The 24,964-nt window shown below is 37.5% G+C and overlaps 1 protein-coding gene across 20 annotated transcripts in view; it reads left to right on the plus strand.

Moving 5' to 3' along the window:
* Positions 1-24,964, plus strand: part of CREM (cAMP responsive element modulator) — a 98,659-nt gene that overhangs the window by 45,115 nt on the left and 28,580 nt on the right. For 11 of the 20 annotated variants that reach the window (XM_059656029.1, XM_059656035.1, XM_059656057.1 and 8 more), the window contains 3 exons: positions 13,344-13,490; positions 16,734-16,831; positions 16,975-17,117. In XM_059656029.1, coding sequence (XP_059512012.1) covers positions 13,344-13,490; positions 16,734-16,831; positions 16,975-17,117 — 388 coding nt within the window. The remainder of the gene's footprint in view (positions 1-13,343; positions 13,491-16,733; positions 16,832-16,974; positions 17,118-24,964) is intronic. The other 9 variants (XM_059656048.1, XM_059656042.1, XM_059656065.1 and 6 more) reach the window with 1 other exon arrangement.

Raw genomic sequence — 24,964 nt, forward strand, 5'->3', positions numbered from 1 at the left:
ATTTCATTAAGCACTCTTTATTACTTAATAATACACTAGTGTCCCTGTGCATGAAGTTCGTGCACTTGGGGCGGTGGTGGTGGGGAGGGGCTAGCCTGGCCTGTGCCCTGTCATAATGAGGGAGCCCCACGATCCATCACCACAAAGAGGTAGGCTCTGCCCACCCATCCGGGGCTCCTCAATGGATTGCCCCAAAGAGGTAGGCTGGAGCCAGGGGAGGCCTACAGACCCCTGGTGCAGGCGCACAGAGGCCCCGCTATGGCCCCGCACCTGGACTGGGCTGGGCTGCAGCGGAGGCCTGTGTACCTCCGCGTGCCTGCGGACTTCCAGGCCGACGTAGGGGGCAGGGATGCGAGCCTCACATCCCGGGGCCCATTGCTGGGATCGGGAATGCAAGCCTCATGTCTCTGGGCCAGTGCAGGGTGAGGGGATGCGAGCCTCACTTCCAGGGGCCTGTTGCTGGGGTCAGGGATGTGAGCCTCATATCTCCGGGCCACCGCAGGGGGCGGGGATACAGTCTGCTGATCAGTTGTTACTTGACGGTGTCCCACCCAAATTGCATATTATCCTATTATTAGATAGACTAGAGGCCTGACGCATGAAATTCGTGCATGGATACGGTCCCTAGGCCTGGCCTGTGATCAGGGCCATATTCCCTGGCAGCTGGCCCTGCCCCCTGATGCCACCCACCCCATTGGCAATTGGAGCCTGCTGGCCAGGGAAAGGGACCAAGAGGTGGTCAGTGCGCGTCATAGTGGCTGGTCGAGCCGTCATTTGGGTTGTTCTGCCATTAGGGTTAATTTGCATATTATCCTTTTATTATATAGGATGGGTACTTAGTGTTGAACCAGACCATTACAGAGGGCATTACCTTGGAAAATCCATAGTTTGCAAAAAGTATTAATATATGTTATGTATAGTTACCATATAGAACTGTATATGTGCATGAATACTATACACACACAAGTACACACACACAGATTTAGATTTCAACTCAGATTCTGATCTTGGGTATATGAAAGAGCATGGAAAATTTAAAAATACTATTCATTTTGATTTATATTAGTAATTGTTTCCATATAATTCCTGGTACCAAAAGCCATTCTGTGTGTTGAACTGTAATTTTGGGACCAAGAATATGAGTGCACCAGAGCTTTACAATTATATCTATGAGATAATGAGGAAATCAGTCCCAGTGCCTTTGGTAAAATCAATTTCTTGAGTGTTTTCCTGACAAGAAGCAAGTTAATTATAATTTTCACCATATTTGAGGCCATCGTTCTTTACTGTTCTTTGTGTAGTAAGAAAATGAATGAAGCCTGGCTGGTGTTGCTCAGTGGTTGAGCGTCGAGCCAGGAACCAAGAGGCCAATGGTTTGATTCCTGGTTAGGGCAGATGCCAGATTGTGGGCTGGATCCCCTGTGGGGAGCATGCAGGAGGCAGCTGATTGATGATGATTCTCTTTCATCATTGATGTATCTATCTTTCCCTATCCCTCTAAAAAACAAAAAGTCAATAAAATCTATTTAAAAAAAAGAAAATGAATGAAACCTGCAATCTTAACAAGTGTAAATGTACAGTTCAGTAGTGTTAAGTATAGTCACATTGTTGTAAAACAGATCTCCAGAACTTTCTCATCTTGCAAATCTAAAACTCTATACCTATTAAACAACAACTTCCTTGTTACTCCTTCCTTCAGCCCCTGGAAGCCAACATTCTACCATCTGTCTCTATGAATTTGACTACTTTTAGATATCCTATATAATAAAAGACTAATATGCAAATAGTCCTCTTGACCTGGAGTTCAACCAGGGGGCAAGGGCCGGTTGGCCAACCGCCCACAGCTTCTCCCCACCCCCCTGCCGGCCCAGCCTGATCAGACTCGATCAGGGTGGGCTGGCTGGACCCGACCTGTGCACGAATTTGTGCACCGGGCCTCTAGTTTCATATAAGAGGAATCATCAATATTTGTCTTTTTAGACTGGCTTATTTTACTTAATATAATACCAAGGTTCATCCATGTTGTAGCATGTGATAGGATTTCCTTCCTTTTTAAGGCTGAATAATCCATTATATGTACCTACTATACCACATTTTGTTTATTATGGTTTTTTATTTTACTTTTATTAATCCTCACCTGAGGATATTTTCCCTATTGCTTTTCAGAGAGAATGGAAGTGGGGAGGATAGGGAGAGAAACTCTGATGTGAGAGAGATACATGGATTGGTTGCCTTCTACACATGCCCTGACTGAGGCAGCGGATAGAGCTTATAACCTAGGTACATACCCTTGAACTGGAACAGAGCTTTTGACCCTTTGGTTTGTTGCGTGGGCATATGCTCTAACCACTGAACCACCAGCCAAGGTTATTATAACTTTTAAAATATATATATTTATTACTATTTTTATTTATTTATTTATTTTTAAATATATTTTATTGATTTTTTTACAGAGAGGAAGGGAGAGAGATAGAGAGCTAGAAACTTCGATCAGCTGCCTCCTGCACATCTCCCACTGGGGATGTGCCCACAACCCAGGCACATGCCCCTGACCGGAATCGAACCTGGGACCTTTCAGTCCGCAGGCTGACGCTCTATCCACTGAGCCGAACCAGTTTCGGCTATTACTATTTTTAAAGAGATTTCTAATTCATTTATTGAACAAACACTTGCCAGTTATTAGAACATAAACATTTCCTCTAATTTTTTTTTAAACATATTTTATTGATTTTTTACAGAGAGGAAGGGAGAGGGATAGAGAGTTAGAAACATCAATGAGAGAGAAACACCGATCAGCTGCCTCCTGCACACTCCCCACTGGGGTTGTGCCCGCAACCTAGGTACATGCCCTTGACCGGAATCGAACCTGGGACCCTTCAGTCCGCATGCCAATGCTCTATCCACTGAGCCAAACCGGTTAGGGCTATTTTTTTTTTTTTTTAACCAGGCATACCATAAGAAAGCTGCACCTAGAATGCTGGTCAAATGAACAGATATTAAGCACCTATTGGGTGCAAGATCATGGGCTATATGAGACACTCCTTATTTCTTATTTGCCAATAGGAAAGGCTACAAGCACTTTTCACATTTCTTGTTGTTTCGAAGTTGACGCCCTTGGACTGACATGTCCTTCTGAATATTATTATCCTTCCCGGCTTTGGCTTTTCTCTTGGCTCTTTTTTTTTTTTTATGTTAACATAGCATGTAAGTGCATTTGTTGCTTATGCTACTGGAGATGGCTGTTACTGTTTAATCCATGTTTGAACTAGTATTTGGGGGACTTATGTCCTCCACAAGCCATTATCAGTAACCCTGTGCTATCTTTTTTTCTTTATTATTATTTAAAAGTATTACAAATAGTAGTACATAGTCTCCTTTTCCCCCCATTGACCTCCCTCCCGCCTTCCCCCCGCCTCCTCGCCACCGCTCATGCTCTCACCCTCCTAGTGTCTGTGTCCATTGGTTATGCTTATATGCATGCATACATATGGTTGATCTCTTACCGACCCAACCCTCCCCTCCCTTCCCGCTGAAGTTTGACAGTCTGTTTGATGCTTCTTTGTCTCTGTATCTATTATTGTTCATCAGTTTGTGATGTTCATTATTTTGCATCTTTATTCAAGTTTATAATATTGTTTTCCTGTTTTCCACCTTAAAATGTTTGAAATATTCTTTAAACACTTCTTCCATGGAAGAAACAGAGTCCTTTGAGAATCCTGTCTTAATACACAGAAATCAAGATAGTTTTCCAACTTCTTACTTGGTGTGTTAATGGATTTTCATTGTAGCTTTGTCATTAAAATAATTTAATTGTATATAGGTTTGATTTCTCAGCAGCAGAGTTGATAGCAAAATCTGTTATATTGTGAACTCACATGTTTTTTTCACCCCTTATTAACTGTTTTGAATGCAGGCCCACTGCATGTGAAATTTGCATATGTACTGTGACATCATAAACCCCATTGCAAGAGAACCTAGCTACGGACTGAAGGTAGTCTACTAGGTGTTAATCAAATACTGTGTTACAAATTGTGAGGTTTTCCCAGTTATAAATGTCATTATTAGGATTTTTGTTTTATTGCAAAGCCAACTAAGGCTGTCAATTGCATCATCTTAACTTATTTCTTCAGATTAACTATTGTCTGTAGTGGGGTTTTCTGTGGATGTGGTGGCATCAGCATAATCTATGTTTCAGGCATCCTATAGAAGAGGATTATTCAGGGGAGCTGGAAAAAAAGGTAAATTATGTCAACTGTGAGTTCTTTCTGCATAAAAAGAGGTATAAACTTATGAAATACAAAATATATCCATTTAATGTTTTTTGGTTTTTGAGAAGGTACACCTACCTGATTTTTGGAATGGGGTGAATACACTAATAAGATCTTCCTATGGCTTTCTCCCTCTCTTCATTTAAGCTTTTTACGCACGTTTCCTTTGATGAGAAGCTTTCCACATCAAGTATATTCTAAATAGCCTTTGTCATTCTCTGATTATTTACCTTGCTTTATTTTTCTTTTAAGAATTTAGTACCATTCCAAATTATATATTTGTCTCTTCATCTAAAGGGTGTCCCAAAATTCACGCAAGAAGTAATTTTGATAGAAAACACAGGTTTATAATTAAAAATTATAATTTTTTATTGATTCATAAAGTATACAGTATAGGGTTATGTATGGAATAGCATTTCAGGTAAATGGCCTCCATGGCTTTGCTGGCACATACGCACTCTTTTGTTGAAATTTTCCATGACCGTCTTGCATAAATGTGGCTGAATTTCATTGATACAGCGCTCAATTTCCTCCTTCAAGGCATGGGTGGTCGTGGGCTTGTTGGCATAAACCTTAGACTTCAAAAAACCCCAAAGAAAAAGGTCCAACGGTGTTAAATCGCATGATCTGGGCGGCCAATTCTGATCACCAAAATGGGAAATTACACGACCAGGAAATGACTCATGCAGTAATTAATTGTTTCTCAGGCTGAATGGCATGTGACACTGTCTTGTTGAAACCACATGTCGTCCACATCCATATTTTGCAATTTAGGCACAAAAAACTGGATTATCATATCGCGATAGCGAGCACCATTAACTGTTATTGCCTGAGCAGCCGCATTTTCGAAGAAGAATGGTCCGATGATGCCTCCAGCCCCAAATCCGCACCAAACAGTGACACGTTATGGATGCATTTGTTTCTCAACAATCACTCGTGGATTTTCTGAACCCCAAATGTGACAAATTTGTTGATTAACCAAGCCATCTAGATGAAAATGAGCCTCATCACTGAAGATGATTTTGTTCGAAAAATCAGCATCCACTTCTTGTTGTTCCATAATCCATTTACGTATGTGCCAGCAAAGCCGTGGAGGCCATTTACCCGATATGCTATTCCATACATAACCCTATACTGTATACTTTATGAATCAATAAAAAATTTATAATTTTTAATTATAAACCTGTGTTTTCTATCAAAATTACTTCTTGCGTGAATTTTGGGACACGCTTTATTTTCTGTTTCCTCCTGATCTAGGAGAGGAGAGACTTTTGTTGTTTACTGCTATGTCCCCACTGTCTAGACTAGTCAACATGGAATGCTTCCTTGGACCTGTGAGATTTTTGCTTACTAGAAACTCTTCAAATGAATATTTGATGTTTATAAGAAATTTTTTTTAATTTTTTTTATTGAGTTTAGAGAGAGGGCGGAAGGCAGAGAGAGATTGATTTGTTGTTCTACCCACTTATTTATGCGTTCATTGGTTGATTCTGTATGTACCCTGACTGGGGATTGAATCTAAAACCTTGGCATATTGGGATGATGCTCTAAACAACTGAGCTACCTGGCCAGGGCTAAAAGAAAATTTTCTATTTCTACCTTTAGTATGCATATTTTAGTTTAAGTGAAGTAAAGCTTACATCTCTGTAACAGTGGTTGGTGTCTTCTAAGAAAGACTTAATTCCCTTCTCTTTCAAGGGCTTCTTTAGAATTCTATTTGCACATTATGAAATCAGAAACTATGTAATACTCTGTAGATTACACTTTGTCAACATTTCTCAGATCTTTATTTTCTGTCTGAGCTGTAACCCAAGCATGAGTCTCATAATTATCCTTGCCTATTAAACATTTCCACCTGGTTGCCCTGCCATTGCTTTCAACCTAGCCTTCCTAACTGAATCTGCCACTTTCCCCCAAACAAAAAGATGTTTTTTTATTTACCCATCTTTGCCTTTATGGCCACCATGCATGTTCTTCAGTCATTGCCTGTTCCTTCTCAGCCATCTGTGTACCATACTTCAAGGGTGCTATATAATCAGTAAAATAATAAAATAGTGCTAAGATGTTGAAGGTAGGGGGCCATGTGAATTTTTTAAAATTTTATGAATAATGGTGAAATTTAGCCTGTTAGCTGTACCAACACAGTTATAGGCTTAATACTACTCACTTAATGCCAGTCACTTTTGGCAATAAGAATATAGAATGTCTGACAGGTTCTCTAGATCTAAAGGGTTTTTGTTTTGTTTTTAAGGATACTGTACATCTGAATTCTTTATTTCAATAGGGTAGTGAAAGAGTTGTCTCATGAGGTTTTGCACTACCCAGAGTTTGGACATAGAGAAGTTTCATTGCAATTATAGAATTCATATAGCTCATCTCTAGAAGGCTAGGAATATAGTTTTATATTAGTGAGTACAGCTCCTTTTCTGTAGCAGGTATTACTTCTTTTTTTAAATTAAATCTTCATTGTTCAGATTATTACAGTTGTTCCTCTTTTTTCCCCCCATAGCTCCCCTCCACCCGGTTCCCATCCCACCCCTCCGCCCTGACCCCCCCTCCACTGTCCTCATCCATAGGTGTACGATTTTTGTCCAGTCTCTTCCCGCACCCCCCACACCCCTTTCCTCTCCGAGAATAGTCAGTCCACTCCCTTTCTATGCCCCTGATTCTATTATATTCACCAGTTTATTCTGTTCATCAGATTATTTATTCACTTGATTTATAGATTCACTTGTTGATAGATGTGTATTTGTTGTTCATAATTTTTATCTTTACCTTTTTCTTCTTCTTCCTTTTCTGAAAGGATACCTTTCAGCATTTCATATAATACTGGTTTGGTGGTGATGAACTCCTTTAGCTTTTCCTTATCTGTGAAGCTCTTTATCTGACCTTCAATTCTGAATGATAGCTTTGCTGGATAAAGTAATCTTGGTTGTAGGTTCTTGCTATTCATCACTTTGAATATTTCTTGCCATTCCCTTCTGGCCTGCATAGTTTCTGTTGAGAAATCAGCTGACAGTCTTATGGGTACTCCCTTGTAGATAACTGACATTTTTTTCTCTTGCTGCTTTTAAGATTCTCTCTTTGTCTTTTGCTCTTGGCATTTTAATTATGATGTGTCTTGGTGTGGTCCTCTTTGGATTCCTTTTGTTTGGGGTTCTCTGCACTTCCTGGACTTGTAAGTCTATTTCTTTCACCAGGTAGGGGAAGTTTTCTGTCATTATTTCTTCAAATAGGTTTTCAATATCTTGCTCTCTCTCTTCTTCTGGCACCCCCATAATTCGGATGTTGGTACACTTGAAGCTGTCCCAGAGGCTCCTTACACTATCTTCATATTTTTGGATTCTTTTTTCTTTTTGTTTTTTCTGTTGGGTATTTTTTGCTTCTTCATATTTCAAATCTTTGACTTGATTCTTGTGATCCTCTCGTCTGCTATTGGAACTCTGTATAATATTCTTTATTTCAGTCAGTGTATGCTTAATTTCTAGTTGGTCCTTGTTCATATCCTCGAGGATCTTACTAGATTTCTTAAGGGTCTCACTCAATTTATTGGTGGTTTCTAGAAAATTCTTGAAAAACCTTATAAGTTTGGTTTTGAACTCTATATCCAGTAGTTTGCTTTCCTTCATTTCTGTCATTTGTGTCCTTTTTCTTTGTCTCCACATTTTTTATGCTTCCCTGTGTTGATAGAGTGGCTTTCTGTGCTAGGTGTCCTATAGGGCCCAGTGGCTCAGCCTCCCCAATTACCGGAGGTGGACACTCTTGGTGCACCCCTTTGTGGGCTTTGTGCACAGTCTTGTTGTAGTTAAGCCTTGATTGTTGTTGGTATCACTGGGAGGAATTGACCTCCAGGCCAATTGGCTGTGAGAATCAGCTGTGTCTGCAGTAGGAGAACTTCTGTGCTGGAGACCCCCCTCTGGGGCAAGACTTACTTCAGTGGGGCTTTGGTGCTCACTGAGTCTTCCCCCTGAGTGTGTCCCTTATGGATCTGAGGAGTTGTAATCTGGATGGTCCCACTCTGACTACTGGGTACACTGGCTCTTGGATCTCTAAGGAGTTGCTAATTTAGCCTGTGCCTGAGGCTACCCAGCAGGAGCTACGAGAGATCTGCAGATTCCTTTTCTTTGTTTGGATTTGGAGGTGCCCAGATGAGGCCCAGCTGTGAAACAATGCAAGCTGCTTGGGGCCTTGGGCCTTCTTTTGGAAGTTCTGTGTCTCTCTGACCCAGCTGCAGTTTGTTAGGTAATTTTCAGATTGCAAAGGGCCAGGTCTCTCATATGCGAAAGCCTCTGTGCACAGCTTGGGTGGGGCGGGGTCTCAGGGAATCAACAGGGCGGAGCAAACAGCTATGGCTGCTCGTCAGTTCTACCCTAAGAGGCCCCATGTCTCAGTGTCCCGGTAATCACTGCAAGTTCCTCTGAGAGAAAGCCGCCCTCGATTTCTGACCGATGCCAGACGTCCAGTTTCTCTGCGTATGAGTCTGGGTCCCCAGAGACTCGTCTGGAACTGGAGTTCAGAGCAGTTTGGAGCTTGAGACTCCCTCCCGATTGAAAAAGACAATGGCGTCCTCAGTTTCCAGACCTTTCTGTGTGCGCCTCTGTACCTCTGCACTTCACTCCCACACCTCCTCTGAGTAAAGTCTCAGTGTGCTTTTCTCTTTCCTTCTAGTTGTGGAATTTCCACTCAGCCAGCCTTCCTGTGGTTCTGGATGATGTCTGTTTTGTATTTTAGTTGTATTTTTGAAGTGGTTGTGCGAGGCAGCAATTTTAGGTGTTTACCTGTATCGCCATCTTGGTTTCTCTCTGTAGCAGGTATTCTTTATTTTATTTTATTAATTTCAGAGAGGAAAGGAGAGGGAGAAAGAGATGGAAACATCAATGATGATATAGAATAATTGATTGCCTCCCTCCTGCATGTCCCCTACTGGGTATCGAGCCTGAAACCTGGGCACGTGCCCCGACCCATGGGAATGGAACCGTGACCTCCTGGTTCATGGGCAATGCTCAACCACCGAGCTATGTGGACTGAGCAACAGCAGTATTCTTGACACTAAGCCATTTTGATAGAGCAATTGTTTAATAAATTAGAATCCTGAAAGACAAAGCAACTTACAGCATGATGTATACTGATAAAAAATCCGATGACTCTTTCTTGAGTTGTTTTTCAGTTCTTCAAAATATTTAATTTCTTTGAAGCTGAGCCATTCTCCACCCCCCCCCCACCCCCCGCCAAGTGAATATGAGCACTATCTACCATCTCAATCCACAAGTCTGGTCTTTAGGAATACCTGTGGTACTCTTGGGTATAATTTATATAATACTTTGCTTATTCTCTGACATATGAAATCTCCATCAAGGTTACTGGATATGGTGGTTTGGCTATGGAGCTGAAATTACAGCCTGGGTCAGCACCCAGCTCTTCAAGCTGTGAGCCAGGGCTTGGAGCCTACATTAAGAGAGAGCAGCAATTTTCATAGTGTGGTGCACAGAACACTGGGGGAGTCTCTGAGGACTCTTTTTGGAGGTTTGGGAGGATAAAACTATTTTCACAATGATGTTAAGATCTATATTCCTTTTTCTCTGTGTTGTCATTTATACTAATGTTGCAAAAATAATGGGGGGTAAAACTGTTGGTGCCTTAGCTGGAATCAAGTCAGTGGCACCAAACTGGATAGAAGTCATTGTTTTCTTCACTGCCATTCACTTGCAGTGGGGAAAAAAAGTCAGTTTCATTTAGGAATATTCTTGGTGAAACAGTAAATATTACCAATTGTATTGAGTCTTGACCCTTAAGTACATGTTTTAATATTCTGAGTTATGAAATTAGGACAATCACTGAAAGCATTTCTGCTGCATACTGAAGACCGATGGTGTTCTTGAAAAAATAACACTTGAATTATTGTGTGAGTGGCAAGATGAACTAGCTGAGTTTTTTTTCATAGGACATAATTTTTCTCAAAGGAATGTCTAATAACCAAACTGTGGCTATTTACACTTATTTGGAACATATTTTATCTCAAATGCAAATGAAGTGAGTTTGTCCCTTCAAGGAAAATGACAGTTTTTATTGCCAATGATAAAATTCCAGGTTTTAAGCAGAAGTTTTGAATTTTGGAAAGCCTGCATCTGCTATTTTGAGCTTGATGGCTTCCCAATATGTATAGTTTTCTGATGAGATTGATGTTTATTTCAATTAATGTGGTTTTCTGATAGTGTATAATGAAATGTCAGCATTTAGGCTATCTGCTCAACTCAGTGAGGCAGTATCTTCCAAGTAACTACCACATGATGTTACAAAATTGTGCATGGGTAACCATCATGCAAAGTAAAATATAGATACATAGATTTTAATGTAACAGATATGATTTCATATTCCACGTTGCAACTAACCTTTAAGAGACAACCACTTGTTGAGTTTTGGTGTAATATCAAACAATATCCACATTTTTCCGAAAAAGCTATTAAGGTACTCCTCCTTTACCAATCATGTCTGAGTGAGGTTCAACTAGAGTTTTTTTTCCACATACTGACTAAAAAAACATTGCAATAGATTCGGTGCAGAAGTAGATATAAGAATCTAGCTGTTTCGGTTAAACCATTCACAAAATATTTTTATATTAAAAAAATGTGAAACACTTGTCATTACTTTTTGTTTTAGAAAATTTAATTCTTCATGAAATGTTACTTGTAGCTTGTAATAGATTTATTGTTCTTTAATGAGTTACTAAGTATTTTTTAAATTTCTCAGTTTTAATTTCTAATATAGTAAATATCAATACACATACCCAGTGCTGGGCTGGCGCTGACTCATGAGAGCTGGCTATGTGCACTTTTTCCAACTTTGGATTCAGTGTCATCTGCTGTTGGCTTGAAATCTGCCATAGTAGGAGTATTTACATTACAGAAATCATCAAAAGGTACAAATCAGCATTCTCCCTTCCCAAGATCTGGTTGTTAAACATTTATAGCACCCTACTGGATATAAACCACATAAACAAAAGCTCTTCGAGGTCACTATTAATTTTTAAGAGTGTAAAGGAGAGTCCTGAGACTGAAAAGTTTGACAATTAGTTGTATGGCGAAAGGAGTACCTTTTAGTAATTGATTCACACAAAGGTGGATACCTTTTTTTTAATTTTCCTTTTGTGCTGGTAACATTTAAAGAATAGATCCAATGGTTTTGTTTGTTTGCTTGTTTGTTTTTTAACTTCTTGTTAAGTCTATTGGTTCCATTATGTGATAACCTTTTTATTTTCCCCAAAATCTAAGGTAGACAATAATACCCCAGAGCATGTGGGATGAATTTGCCCTTAGTATATACAGGGTATACCAAAGAAATATATACATACACTTTGAATAATTGTAAAGGCAGTGTTTATTAATATACATTTCATTTTCAAAATTGAGCTATCAGCTGTTAAAGTGTGTATATATTTTTGGGGGGACACACTGCATGTTGAGTGTCTTTGCCCTAGTTTCTCACTTTTCTGTTCCACTGTTCCAGGCTCATATTGAGGCTATGGCTTCTATACAAAGCCTTCACATATTGTTCAGGTCCATACTAATCTTTCTATTCTGGGCTTTCATGGCCTATACAATTCTGATGACTTTCATGGCCTATATACCATACAGTGGGGCACTTGGCTCTCAACTGTTTGGCGTGCTATTTATTGTTTCTTAGGTGTTAGTTTTAGCAATTTTGCTTTTTACCCTAATGCTCATCACATAGGTTCTAGTGCATGGATAAAGATTTTCTTATTTTTGGATTGCTAAAGTTGTTTACTTTCCAGGGACATGATATTGTAAAAAAAAATCTTAGTTTGTTGTTTTAAAATATATACATATTTTTTATTGATTTTAGAGAGGAACAGAGAGGGAGAGAGAGAAACATCAATGATGAGAGAATCATTAATTGGTTGCCTTCTGCACGCCCCCCCCCCCCCCCCCCCCCCGGGGATCAAGCCTGCAACCTGGCCATGTGCCCTGACCAGGAATCGACCTCCTGGTTCGTAGGTCGATGATGCTTAACCAGTGAGCCACACTGGCTAGGCAATCTTAGTTGTTTTAAACCCAGTTTTTAATAATTCTCTGAAAGTATTAGTATAAGTAGATTGGAAATTACTGCTGTTTCTTAAAGTAAGGTCCAACAGATGCTTTCTGCAAAATTTGTTTGATTCCATTACCACTCATAATGAAAACTGGCAGCTTATTGAGTAAGTCATAATGAATAGTGGAACTTAGTAAAATGTGGCAGTTTCTAAGAGTATGCTGACCGAATTGTTTACTAAATAGAAATTTGGCAGATTTTGAAACCAGAGGCATGGAGGTATTATTTTTCCAGTAGGGATCTCTGTCAAAAGCAATCAAGATATCTGTATTGTCTTCTTTCTGTGCAAGCTAAGTGATGGTTCTAGCTTTCTATCTGGATGCCCAAGCTAGGGGAGAGGAAACGTGTGAGAGGGTCACACAAGCTCCAAGGCATGAGCTTTTTATGGGTCAGAAACACTAAGAGCATGAGAGACCTTGGGATTTCTTTGGCCTGTGCCTTTTTCATAATTTGTGTGTGTGTGGTGGCGGGGGGGGGGAGCATTAAGGTAACTTTGCAATTTACATCAGTATTGAGAAAAGGCATTAGTTTGCATCTGGAATAATTCTAGAACACTACGCCGAACATTTCATTTATTAAACAATAATTCACCATATTTAAGTTCTGTCTCCAGTTTCTCTTAAGAAGTTAGAGAGGGTAATTTATACTCTGGCCTGTTAGTAGTCCTGAGGTCGTAGTGAGGTAGTTTAACTGCTTTAGAACTTTGTGCTTAGAACATTCTTAGCCACCGAAGCATGGGAACCGAAAGTGAGGAGCATGGGTTCTTTACTATCTATCACATCAGAGAATGACTGTTCCAGGACAGTGACCACTTCCTAATGGTAAGTACCCGGGATTGCTTATTATTTCTTGGAAGCAGGAAAAATAGTCCAGTTATCATAGTAATGGTATTTCTTTTTTAAAAAAAAAAAAGCAAAAAGAACAACAAAAAGGTTCAGCCTTAATCCTCAATCATGCTCATTTTTGCAGGTTTCTGTAGCTGGATCAGGCACCGGAAGAGGCTCCCCAGCTATAACTCTAGTACAGTTACCTTCGGGCCAAACTGTACATGTCCAGGGCGTAATTCAGACACCACAGCCATCGGTTATTCAGTCACCACAGATACAAACTGTTCAGGTTAGCTTCCTGGGTGATTTGTCTTTGACTTTCTTGAGCTTGAGCTTTTTTGTGTGTGTGCTTTTTCTTTACTAATTTATCCTCTTTTCCTTGGGTAGCTTTTATGATCAAGTCATTTTATTAGAGAATTGGAGGAATTTTCCTTTTACCTGTGAAGTGCATTGTACTCTGCTAGACCCATAGATTTGACTTAAGAGTTGCCATTTTGTTGTCAGCTTTTAATTTGCAGAATGAATAATGTCAGATAAATAATTCTTCACATTGTTACTCTTTGCTCAAACTTGGATTTATTTAGCAAAGTTCTCCAAAGGTGCTTAAAAATATTTTGAGGATTCTTTGGAGATGTCTGATAAACATGTTAATATAAAGATTATAGCACTGATGCTATTTTCATGAATAATCACATTAGTAGGTAGTATATTATTTTTAATTCAATATACATAATCCATAGAAAATAATTATGTATTGTCTCTTGGCCTTACGTTTATTCATCATATACTCCTTTCAGATTTAACCTTGGTTTTGTAGATGTGATTATTATTATGGTTGTGATCTGGAGATGTATTTTATTACTTCTTATTATCAAGATTGTTTTTATTTTTTTTTCCCTTTTTAAAAAAATATTTTTTATTGATTTTGGAGAGAAAATGAGAGAGAGAGAGAGAGATAGAAACATCAGTGATGAGATAGAATCACTTATTTGCTGCCTCCTGTATACCCTACACTGGGGATCGAGCCCACGACCTCGGGCATGTGCCCTAACCGGGAATTGAACCGTAACCTCCTGGTTCATAGGTCAACATTCAACCACTGAGCCATGCCAGCCAGGCTCAAGGTTGTTTTTAAATCCTTAGCATTTTTTAAAATATATTTTATTGATTTTTTACAAAGAGGAAGGGAGAGGGATAGAGAGTAAGAAACATCTATGAGAGAGAAACATTGATCAGCTGCCTCCTGCACACCCCCTACTGGGGATGTGCCCACAACCAAGGTACATGCCCTTGACCGGAATTGAACCTGGGACCCTTCAGTCCGCAGGCCGGCGCTCTTCCACTGAGCCAAACCGGTTAGGGCCCTTAGCATTTCTTGAAACAAACTTTTTTTTAATGCATCATCAATATAAATTATTAAGTATAGATACTTTTCTTGTGTACTGAATTTACTTCTCTTCTTTTTTTAGGTCAGTTTGTAATTGACCTTTAGATGCTAGACTTATTTGAACCTAATTGGTAACAAAAGTTCTTTGAGGGAAAAATAGAAGCACATACTTAATTAGTCTTGTTTTCCCCCTGCATATTTGAATACAGTTTATTGCAAAATAAGGATGAAGGCTGCAACATGATGTTTGAAGTAATCCACATTCATTAAAAGCTTAGTTATCTTTGCAGCACCAGGTGTTTTAATAATTCTCAGTATTGTCTTTAATTTTTTATTTTTTAGAATATATTTTTATTGATTTCAGAGAGGAAGGGAGAGGGAGAGATAGAAATATCAATGATGAGAGGGAATCATTGACTGGCTGCCTCCTACATGCCCCCTACTGGGGATTGAGCTCGCAACCTGGGCATATGCCCTTGACCGGAATCGAACATGGGACCCTTCAGTCTGCAGGCCAGTGCTCTATCCACTAAGTCAAACCGGCTAGGGCTTGTCTTTTATTTTTATCCTCCTGTTCCAAGAGTTTCTGACTCTTGGTCCAAGAGTTTCTGACTCTTTCTGACTCCAGTAATAAAACAAGAAAATCTTTCTACTCTTCTTTTTGTATTATGACTTTTATTGGAGTGCAAATATTTCTTAGTTTTAACCTGGCTGGTATTGGAAGAAAGTATTATCTTTTATACTCAGTAGGTTTTTTGGATTTTGTGAAATAGATGATTTAGGTAGAGGTGGATCTTTTCTTTAAATTCCTACCTTTTGAACGATGGACAAGTCAATCTCTGTGTGAACTTCAGTTTTCAACTTTCTGAAATGGGTAAATTAACAGCTCACATAAGGAGGGTCTTATGATTATATGGGAGATGTGTGAAAGCCCAGTGTAAAGTGATAAATTTTTGATGGTGGTACATGATTATCTGATTGAAACATTTTTTCTAATATATTCTATTCATTGGCGAGTATGCTTATTTGTGGGATGTCCATGACCAGAGATGCATGGTCATATGTGTAGGTGAACATGTATGCTCATCCTATTATATGCCTTGGGAAGTATATATTCCTGTTTGTGTTGTTCAGATTTTAATAAGCTCTTTTGATTTTGTCTAAATAAAATTCCCATGTAATTGTAATATTAAGTAAAGTGAGTTTTGTGAACTCAGAACTATCTTAGGCCTTGAATGAGAAATGGCTGAATATAATGAGAGCAGTCATGTTGTAGAGAGATTTTTTATTTTAGTTCTCTGACTTTGTTTAATAATCATTTTATTGACTTGAAAAAAAAATGAAATCATGCTCAAAACTCTGATCTTTCCTTTAAGGAGAAATTCCTTATTTTGACCTTCAAGACTTACCATTATCAAGCCCCAACGGACTTGTTTGCCTGCTTAAATATTCTTTCTTCTTTGGACCTATTTAATGTCTGATTTGAAAACCCAGCTCCAGTCAGCTGTGGTGTTGTGAAGAGGGCAGTGAAATCAAGATGCTTTTTTCTGCCTCTGTTACTGGCTCACTCACTCCCTGCTGGACATGTGAGAGTGCTTTCAGGGTTGGGTCTGCTGTATATTATATTTAGGCCTTTCCTATGAAGCCTCACTTGACGTTCTAACCACTCTTATTTGCATTTCTGTAATATTTATTTATTATCGTCACCATTCCTTTCCAGACACACTTGTTCTACAACTGAAATGTTTGTGTCTGTGCTTCCTTTCTTAAGCCAAGTGTAAGCTCCATTAGTGCGGTTTCAGTGTGTTCTGTTTGCTGGACACTTTCCGAGTACCTGACTTAATACTGCACACAGAGACCCTTAGTCACACTTTTATTTTTTTTAAATTCTCATTGGAGGATATGTTTTTTAAAGAGACAGAGACATACCAATGTGAGAGAAACATGTCAATTGGTTGCCTCTTGTATGAGCCCTGACTGTAACCTAGGTATGTATGTGCCCTGATGGGAATTGAACCCACGACATTTGGTGCACAGAATGATGCTCCAACCAACTGAGCTTCCCAAACAGGGCCATAGTCACACTTTTTTAAATAAAGGAGATCATATCTTTTATGATGCATTTCAGAAACTCTTGTATTATAGGTAGCAACAATTACAGAGACAGATGAGTCTACAGAATCAGAAGGTGTAATTGATTCTCATAAACGCAGAGAAATCCTTTCACGAAGACCTTCTTATCGGTAAGTTAAGTTTCCACTGTAATGATACTTTTTTTTAAAAAAGGGAGAGTAATTAATTATACATTAAACCAATTCTTTCACTATAGCTTTTCTAAGTCTCATTACTGTATCTTAATTATTTGTATTGTTAAATTATGTTTTAGAAAAATACTGAATGAACTTTCCTCTGATGTGTCTGGTGTTCCCAAGATTGAAGAAGAAAAATCAGAGGGAGAAGGAACACCACCTAACATCGCTACCATGGCAGTACCGACTAGCATATATCAGACTAGCACGGGGCAATACAGTATGTATGCTGCAATTCGATATGATAGTGCTAGCTTTTAAATCTTCTCTTGTTACATTGAAGCAACCTGGGTTTTGACATTAAATTGTTCCATTTTAAAAATGCATCATAATACCTAAACTGTGTATCAGAATGAAAAGTATATCTTAAAGAAGTGAGAGATCTGTATTGACAACTGTCATATACTTTTGGTAAAATTTTGTTTTTACTGAATATAGAAGAAAATTTTGAATTTAAAATAAAGGGAGTTTTTTTCTTATTTATATGTTTATATTAATGTGTAGTAAAAATTTAAAACTTAACTGTTTTTTGTTGCCTGTTGCCTTTATGATGCATGCAAACATAATAAGATACAAATGTCTGTATTTCATTCTTGTTGGCTTTTACTATCAACAATTACATTTTCTACTTACTAATTTAAAAGAAGGACATGTTTTCTAAATTATGTTTTTAAATGTAATTCTGTTTTCACTAGTCTACTGTGTTGATTTGTGCTGCAGTTTTTCCCAGACTAGAATGGAAAAATGTTTAATTTTTTAAAACTACAGCAATTAGATCATTTTATTTGAAATTTTAAGCACCAAAAGCTCTAAATAAACAGATAAATTCACATTTAGTCTTGTGCATTTTAATGGGATATTCATTCTGTGCTTTTTGCTCAAATTAAAGCACTAGGTTCCCCACCCCCCACCCCCCCAATCAAGACCATTTGATACATAAAAATACTTTAGTAAAAATGGAGCTCTAGGAAGGAAAAAGTGTGTAGGGAAACACGATAAAAAAAGGACTGAAAAAGAGCAAAGAAACCCACCAAAGCTGCTTAGGTACTGGAATATGTGTGATATTAAATACTGTGTTTGTCCAAAAACAGTGTTAAGATTTTATATGTTTTCTGTTTTCCTTTAAAAAGTAACAACACCTAGCCCTAGCTGGTTTGGCTCAGTGGATAGAGTGTTGGCCTGAAAACTGAAGGGTCCCGGGTTTGATTCCAGTCAAGGGCACATGGCTGCAGTTGGGGGCATGCATAATGTCCATCATCATTGATGTTTTTATCTCTCTCTCCCTCTCCTTTCCTCTTTCCCTAAAAAAAAAAATCAATTAAAATATATTTTAAAGTAGTAATACCTAGAAAGTCTCAAGTCTTAATTTAAGACTTGTCTCTTAAAACAAGCTATAATCTCCTTTAGTCTTTGGGAAAACCTTATAAAGTCATTAGTTTTTTAGGATTTTTCTTACAGTGGTGGTAGATTTACAGCATTAAACTCTCCTTTGGTAATTCTGATTCTGTGGGTAGCTCCTACATAACACCTGGCAGAATTGGGGTATAATTTGTCCATAGTCCCTACAACAGTGGTTCTCAACCTTTCTAATGCTAACCCTTTAATACAGTTCCTCATGTTGTGGTGACCCCCAAACATAAAATTATTTTTGTTGCTACTTCATAACTGTAATTTTGCTACTGTTATGAATCGTAATGTAAATATCTGATATGCAGGATGTATTTTCATTGTTACAAATTGAACATAATTAAAGCATAGTGATTAATCACGAAAACAATATGTAATTATATATGTGTTTTCCGATGGTCTTAGGTGACCCCTGTGAAAGGGTCGTTCGACCCCCTAAGGGGTCGCGACCCACAGGTTGAGAACCGCTGCCCTACAGGATGCTGAGTGAACATGTCCTAAGTCCTGCTGTCTGTAGGAGTTGGACCTTGAGGTTTTCACTATCATTTCTCTTCATTACTTCTCAGATTTATATGCCTTTGTGTGACATATGGTGGGAGTTTTAGAACTGAAAGTCAGAGTTTGCCAGGTGTGTGCCTTGGCATTGTGCAACATACAGTGTCCACCATCCCCAGAGTGGCTGCGCAGGGCTTGCATGGACCTCCTGGGACCTCCTGACTGGTCAGCTGTACACATATTATCATTTTCTATTTGTGTTATAACAGGGAAAAGGTTGGAAATTACTGATTAAATAATGCTCAGGGGACATCTTAAAATTTGAGGAATTATCTAAGATGCCATCTTGAACATATAATTTTGAACATCATCTGGCATATCCTAATGCCGCGTAGGAATTGATAAAAGCAGTGATCTCTTTACAAGGTGATATGGACAGGGATGAGCAGTGGGTTAATTTGCTTAGATTATTAGCCATAATTTTGAAATCATGAAAACATTGGGTTGAGAGAATTTTGAAGCTAGAGATGATGTGAAGGCATCCTGGTCCTGTCATTTGCCAACTGTATCAAAGCAAGCTTTGTTTTTCCCATCTCAGGTTTTTAGTCTTTGAAGTGGGAATAATAGTAAATTGGCAAACTCTGGGGTTAGCGTGAGAACACAAGGAGATAACAGGTAAAAGTAGGGAAAAGAAATATGCTACTTTGACATGTCACAGAGTAATGTAAGCTAGCTGTGGCGATGTCTATTCACATTCCCTGAAGCCTTTACTTCTTGTGCTCTTAGTGCAGTTTGGAGAAGAGGGCTCAGCTTTAAACATCGCTGTGAGTTGGGGCCAAGCAGGGGAGCAGTCAGGAGCTCTGGTTGAAAAATTGAAAGTCCAGTGTTTAGAAGCTAGGCATTTATCTATTTGCAACATTAGAGGTCCTGGACTATCTCTTATTTAGGTTTCTTAATTTGGACACATACAGTATTGGTCCTGGCAATTATTTTAATGAAAAGTTTGTGCTGGTTCTGTGTGTGTTGTCCCATGTAAAAATTGGCATTTATTGATTCACAAAAAATGGCATTGCCTATGTTAAAAATGAATTGTGTAAACATTTAGTAACACTTATTTCTGTTGATAATTCTTTCATTTGAAGAGTGAATATTAACATTTCAACTTTTTATAAGACATTTATTTTAATTGGCGGATAATTTATATTTACACATGCACAAGATCTGTTTTCTTTCATTGTATTTCTTACTAGGAATAACTTAATAGATATTAATGCTTTAATGTTGTTCCTAAATATCTAGAAATAGAAACAATCTGGTTTTAGACTAGTGAAGTTCATTTTACTAGAATTTCTGGAGATTTTTCTATGTATTTTCATGTACCTATTTTTGAAACCCTTTCATAACCTTTTATTATAAAAATTAATTTTTTCTTTAACTTTTATCCATGGATGACTTTTCCTAAAACTTTGTTTGTTTTTCAAAGATTATTATGTTAATAGTATTTTTAATTTGGTATAATATAAAGTTAAAGTTAAAAACAAAAAGAAGTAAATAACTTTGTGTGTCAAAATTGAAGAAATAAAAATAAGTATTGCCCGGCCAGTGTTTCTCAGTGGTTGAGCTTTGACCCATGAACCAAGAGGTCGCTGCTTTGGTTCCCAGTCAGGGCATATGCCCAGGTTGCAGGCTTGATCCCCAGTAGCGAGAGACAGCCGATTAATGTTTCTCTCTCATCGATATTTCTGTCTCTCCCTCTCCCTTTCTCTCTTTCTCAAATCAATAACAATATTTTTTTTAAAAGTAAGTGTATTCAGGTTTCCCCATACGCAAGTTGTTACATTTTTATGTTTATTTCTATTTTATTTTTTGTTAATCCTCATCTGAGGATATTTTTTCCATTGATTTTTAGAGAGAATGGAAGAGTGGGAGGGAGGGGGAGTAAGAGAGATATAGAGAGGGAGAGAGAACTTAGATGTGAGAGAGACACATTCATTGGTTGCCTCCCACGGGTGCCCTGACCGAACTGGGGATTGAACCTGCAAGGGAAGTATATGTCCTTGACCTAGAATAGAACCCGAGACCCTTTGATGTGTGGGGCTATGATCTAACCATTGAGCAACACCAGCCAGGGCTAAGTTGTTACATTTTAAATAGTTGAATGTTAAATATTTGACAGAAGCTGACCTTGTTACTTCAACTTGATTTTTAATAACAAAAACTAAGAAGTGAAAGTTAGAATAGTCTTAACTTTTCTACACTGGGGGTAAGAAAAATAACTTAAAATGGGCAGGGATTCATTATTGTAACACCAAGAAAATGAGCTACACTTCAATATCTTTACTGAACGTACAGATCTTGGCTATAGGTTTGTTGTATGCCAATTAAATCATTCTGGTCAAAGAAAATCTATTTTGTCTCAGGAGAATATTTTTAAAGATGGTGGTTCAGGGGTTTAGAATTAGCGAAGAATTTACTTCCTGTGTAAGACGTGAATTAAACGAGAGAGAATTCACAAATGCATAGTTAAAGCAACTATAGAGATTAAAGTGTTTGAAGTGTACTTCATTAAATTTTCTCTAAAGACAGTTGTTTTTTATCCCTCATTCTACTATACCTAGCCTGACCTCTTAAAAAGTAAGAACTATCACCCAAGACTTCAAATGTTATTTTTCCAAATGTTCCTTGTCTCTGCTTGCTTCTACTTTATTTTACTAGGGACTTTGTTAGAATGAGTTTCTATTAACTCATTTTACTGGAATTCTTATACACTAAAGGTAAGTGGGTCAATCCAAAATCCACCATTATGAAAAAGATATAAATGAACTGTATGGACTGCTAAAGAATTCAGAATTCTCAGGCGATTCATATGAGTAAACACAATTCCAATTCTTCATAATAAGAATTTGCACATGATAGGCTTACATATTCTAAAATATATGCAGTTGCATTTATTTACTGTAAGTAGTGACTGCTTACGTTCTCCCAAGGTAATTGTCAAAGCAAACATAGAAGGTATCTACTTAATGTAAATCTGGTTTTTTTAACCTTGGTGTTGCTGTTCTTGTTTTAGCTTGAGGCTGTTTTAGTGTTTCTTCTGCTTTTAAGGTAGGAGTACGTACACAGTCTGTTTTGTCTCACATTTTGAATTTAAAGCTTAGAATTCACTGGAAAAAAGTCTGTTGTTCTATTTAAAGTTAATTAAATGAAAATTTAATTGTAATTTACAATAAAGATAGTTTTAAAATATAATTAAACATTTACATATTTATGTATTTGAATTAGCTCATTCATACATGTTTATGATTAAAAATGTTAGCATCAAGTAAAAAGGTCAGATGAAATTTTATTTTATTTTTTAAAAATTTATCTTCTTTTGATTTTCTTTCTTTAAAATTAATGTATTTTTATTGATTTCAGAGAGGGAGAGAGAGAGAGAAACATCAATGTTGAGAGAGAATCATTGATTGGCTGCCTTCTGCACGCCCCCTATTGGGGATCGAGCCTGCAACCTGGGCATGTGCCCTTGGCTGGAATTGAACCCTGAACCCTTCAGTCCGCAGGCCGATGCTCTATCCACTGAGCTAAACCGGTTAGGGCAGTCAGATGAAATTTTAAATAAATTCTCTTTCCTCATTTGTTCATGAACTTTTTTTCTTGTTTTCTACCCTTATTTATCTTTCTTTTTGTCTTTTATTGATTTTACAAGGCTTTAAAATATCTTTTAATTAAACTTTTTTAACATCAAAATTCTTGAATTTTCATCCTATAAGTAATATAAGTAATCACTCATCATTGTAATATCCGTACAATGATATTAATAGTTTTAGGGGAGAAGTCCTCAGTGGCATTGAATAGTAGAAATAGCAGATTTTTAAAATATAGTTTTGTATAATAGGAATTTTAAAAAAATTTATTGCCTGGATTAGTTGATATGATAGCATCTTGGTAACTGTGATAAATGGTAAATTGGAGATGAGGAAATCATACCTGGGTTAATACTGATTTGAAACTAATGCCATGCCTGTATAAGGCTATATATAAAAACATTTGTGTAACCACTAGAACTAATGTAGTAGAAAAATAACTTAGTAAATTAATGAATTACACTTTACCTAGACAGTTTCTTTCTTAATGAAAGATCAGTATGTCCAACATTCAACTGGTGCATATAGAGTGCCCCACTTAATTATGTGGTATAGCTCACCTAAGATTTGGGGTGGGGGAAGGTAGGTATCTCCCAGAGCAACTAGAACAGCAGAGCTTAACCTCTACCCACCACTACTATGAGCAGATAACATACTAACAGTCTTGAACAAATTAATAATGGACATTGGAATAGAATATAGTTGAATATATAATCTAGTTATTCGTTTTTATTTCAATTTAGATATTTTATGAAACTATAATGTTATTAAGGATTACTTAAAAGAGGAAAATAAGTATGCATATAGACTAAAATAAAAGAACAATTTTACTTCTGCTTGAGTCCCAAGTAGTATTCATAGACCAATGTGGACTCTTCATTGCTCACAGCAGTGTGGGCATAGGAATAAGCATTTTTGTCTCAGTTGCATGTCTCAGCTTATCAGTACTAATATGAATTTTTTTTCTTATAATTATTCCTTTCCTTTTTCTCATAAAACCCTCTTGCTTTCACCCTGTAATCAGGGCACTATTTGAGTTTCTGCCTAAAACTGCTCCCCAAATTACAATTCTTTGACCCCAAATAAATGCTTGTCTCATTTCGGCTTTTAAAATTTAGGTTAACACTAGGCCTTGTGCTTCATATACAGTGTAGTTACATTACTATGGGTGTTGTTTCTCAAAGCACTATTTCTATGACATCAAACTAATTATCAGCTGAAAATACACACTCAAGTGTATGATAACATAAAATTTATTCATGTCCTGCCATGAAGGTTCAGGAAGCATTATCTCTTCTTTTTCATACTGTACTTCTCTTTTAAGAAGGTAGATGTGGTTAAATCTCTCACAAACCCTTTTATTGCAAGGGGTGAATCTCGAGACCCTTGAAATCTTTGGAAAGTCGTGATGAATCTTGTTTTTAAAATGTGGACAGAATATAATTCTCTGGATGAACCCAATAAGTGATGTTACAGCAGAGTGTCTCAGCTTCAGCAATGTTGACATTTAATACTGATTCTTCCGTTTCTGCTAACCCTGTTCTAATAGTAGCCTGTCAGTGAGCTAAAACACGGAGGATATATCTATGTTGAACTCTTAAAAAAAAATGGTAACCCATCTTTTTGTGTAAGGCCCTAGAACCTTATGTCAACGAATTAAAGATTTGTTGTTGTTACTCTTTCCAATGGTTCTGACAGGTTTATAGGATCACTCATCACTTAAGTGATCCTTTGCTTAGATACTATTAAAATATTAGGGAATGACTTGGAAATGTTCAGAGTATGGTTTAGATGCTACTGTAACATTCCTGTAAGGTATTTACATTGATTTATTGGTATTGTCTTATTCTGATGATGTGCTATTTTTTCTTCATTGTAAAATCTAGTTAGCTAGTTTATATGATTAAAAAAAAAGAAAGAAAAGAAAAAGATAGGCTGCCTGTGTGGCTCAGTAGTTGAGCGTCATGGTTCAGTTCCCAGTCGGGGCACATGCCTGTGTTCCAGGCTCCATCCCCAGTTGGGAGCATGCAGGAGGCAGCTGATCAATGATTCTCTCTCATCATTGATATTTCTATCTCCCTCCCTCTTCATTCCTCTCTGAAATAAATTTTAAAAAATACATTTTTTAAAAAGATAGCTATTGATTCCACCTAATCTTCAGTGTTTAAAACGTAGAGTCATAATCTTTATGTTCAAGTATACCTAACTCTCAGATACTTAGATTTGTCTATTAAGTGACATTTAAAAACATTTCACTTGATTAGTTATTCCTTTGAAACTTTCAGTTAATTATGTTAATTTTTAAACATGACTGGCAAGTCTCAGTATTTAGAGGAAATCCTTATAGTTGTTGCTATTAGCTGAGTTAGTTATTTAAGACACTTGGTGTAGAGGTTAATATTGTAGCACAAATTGTTTCAATACAGTATCTTTTAAGGTCCTTTCCAACTTAACATTTTATATTTCAGGATTATCCTGATACAGTCAAAATGGTAAAGGCTACAGTTTTGTAGACTTGAGC

This window comes from Myotis daubentonii, chromosome 1 (assembly GCF_963259705.1).
Source record: "Myotis daubentonii chromosome 1, mMyoDau2.1, whole genome shotgun sequence".
NCBI lineage: Eukaryota > Metazoa > Chordata > Mammalia > Chiroptera > Vespertilionidae > Myotis > Myotis daubentonii.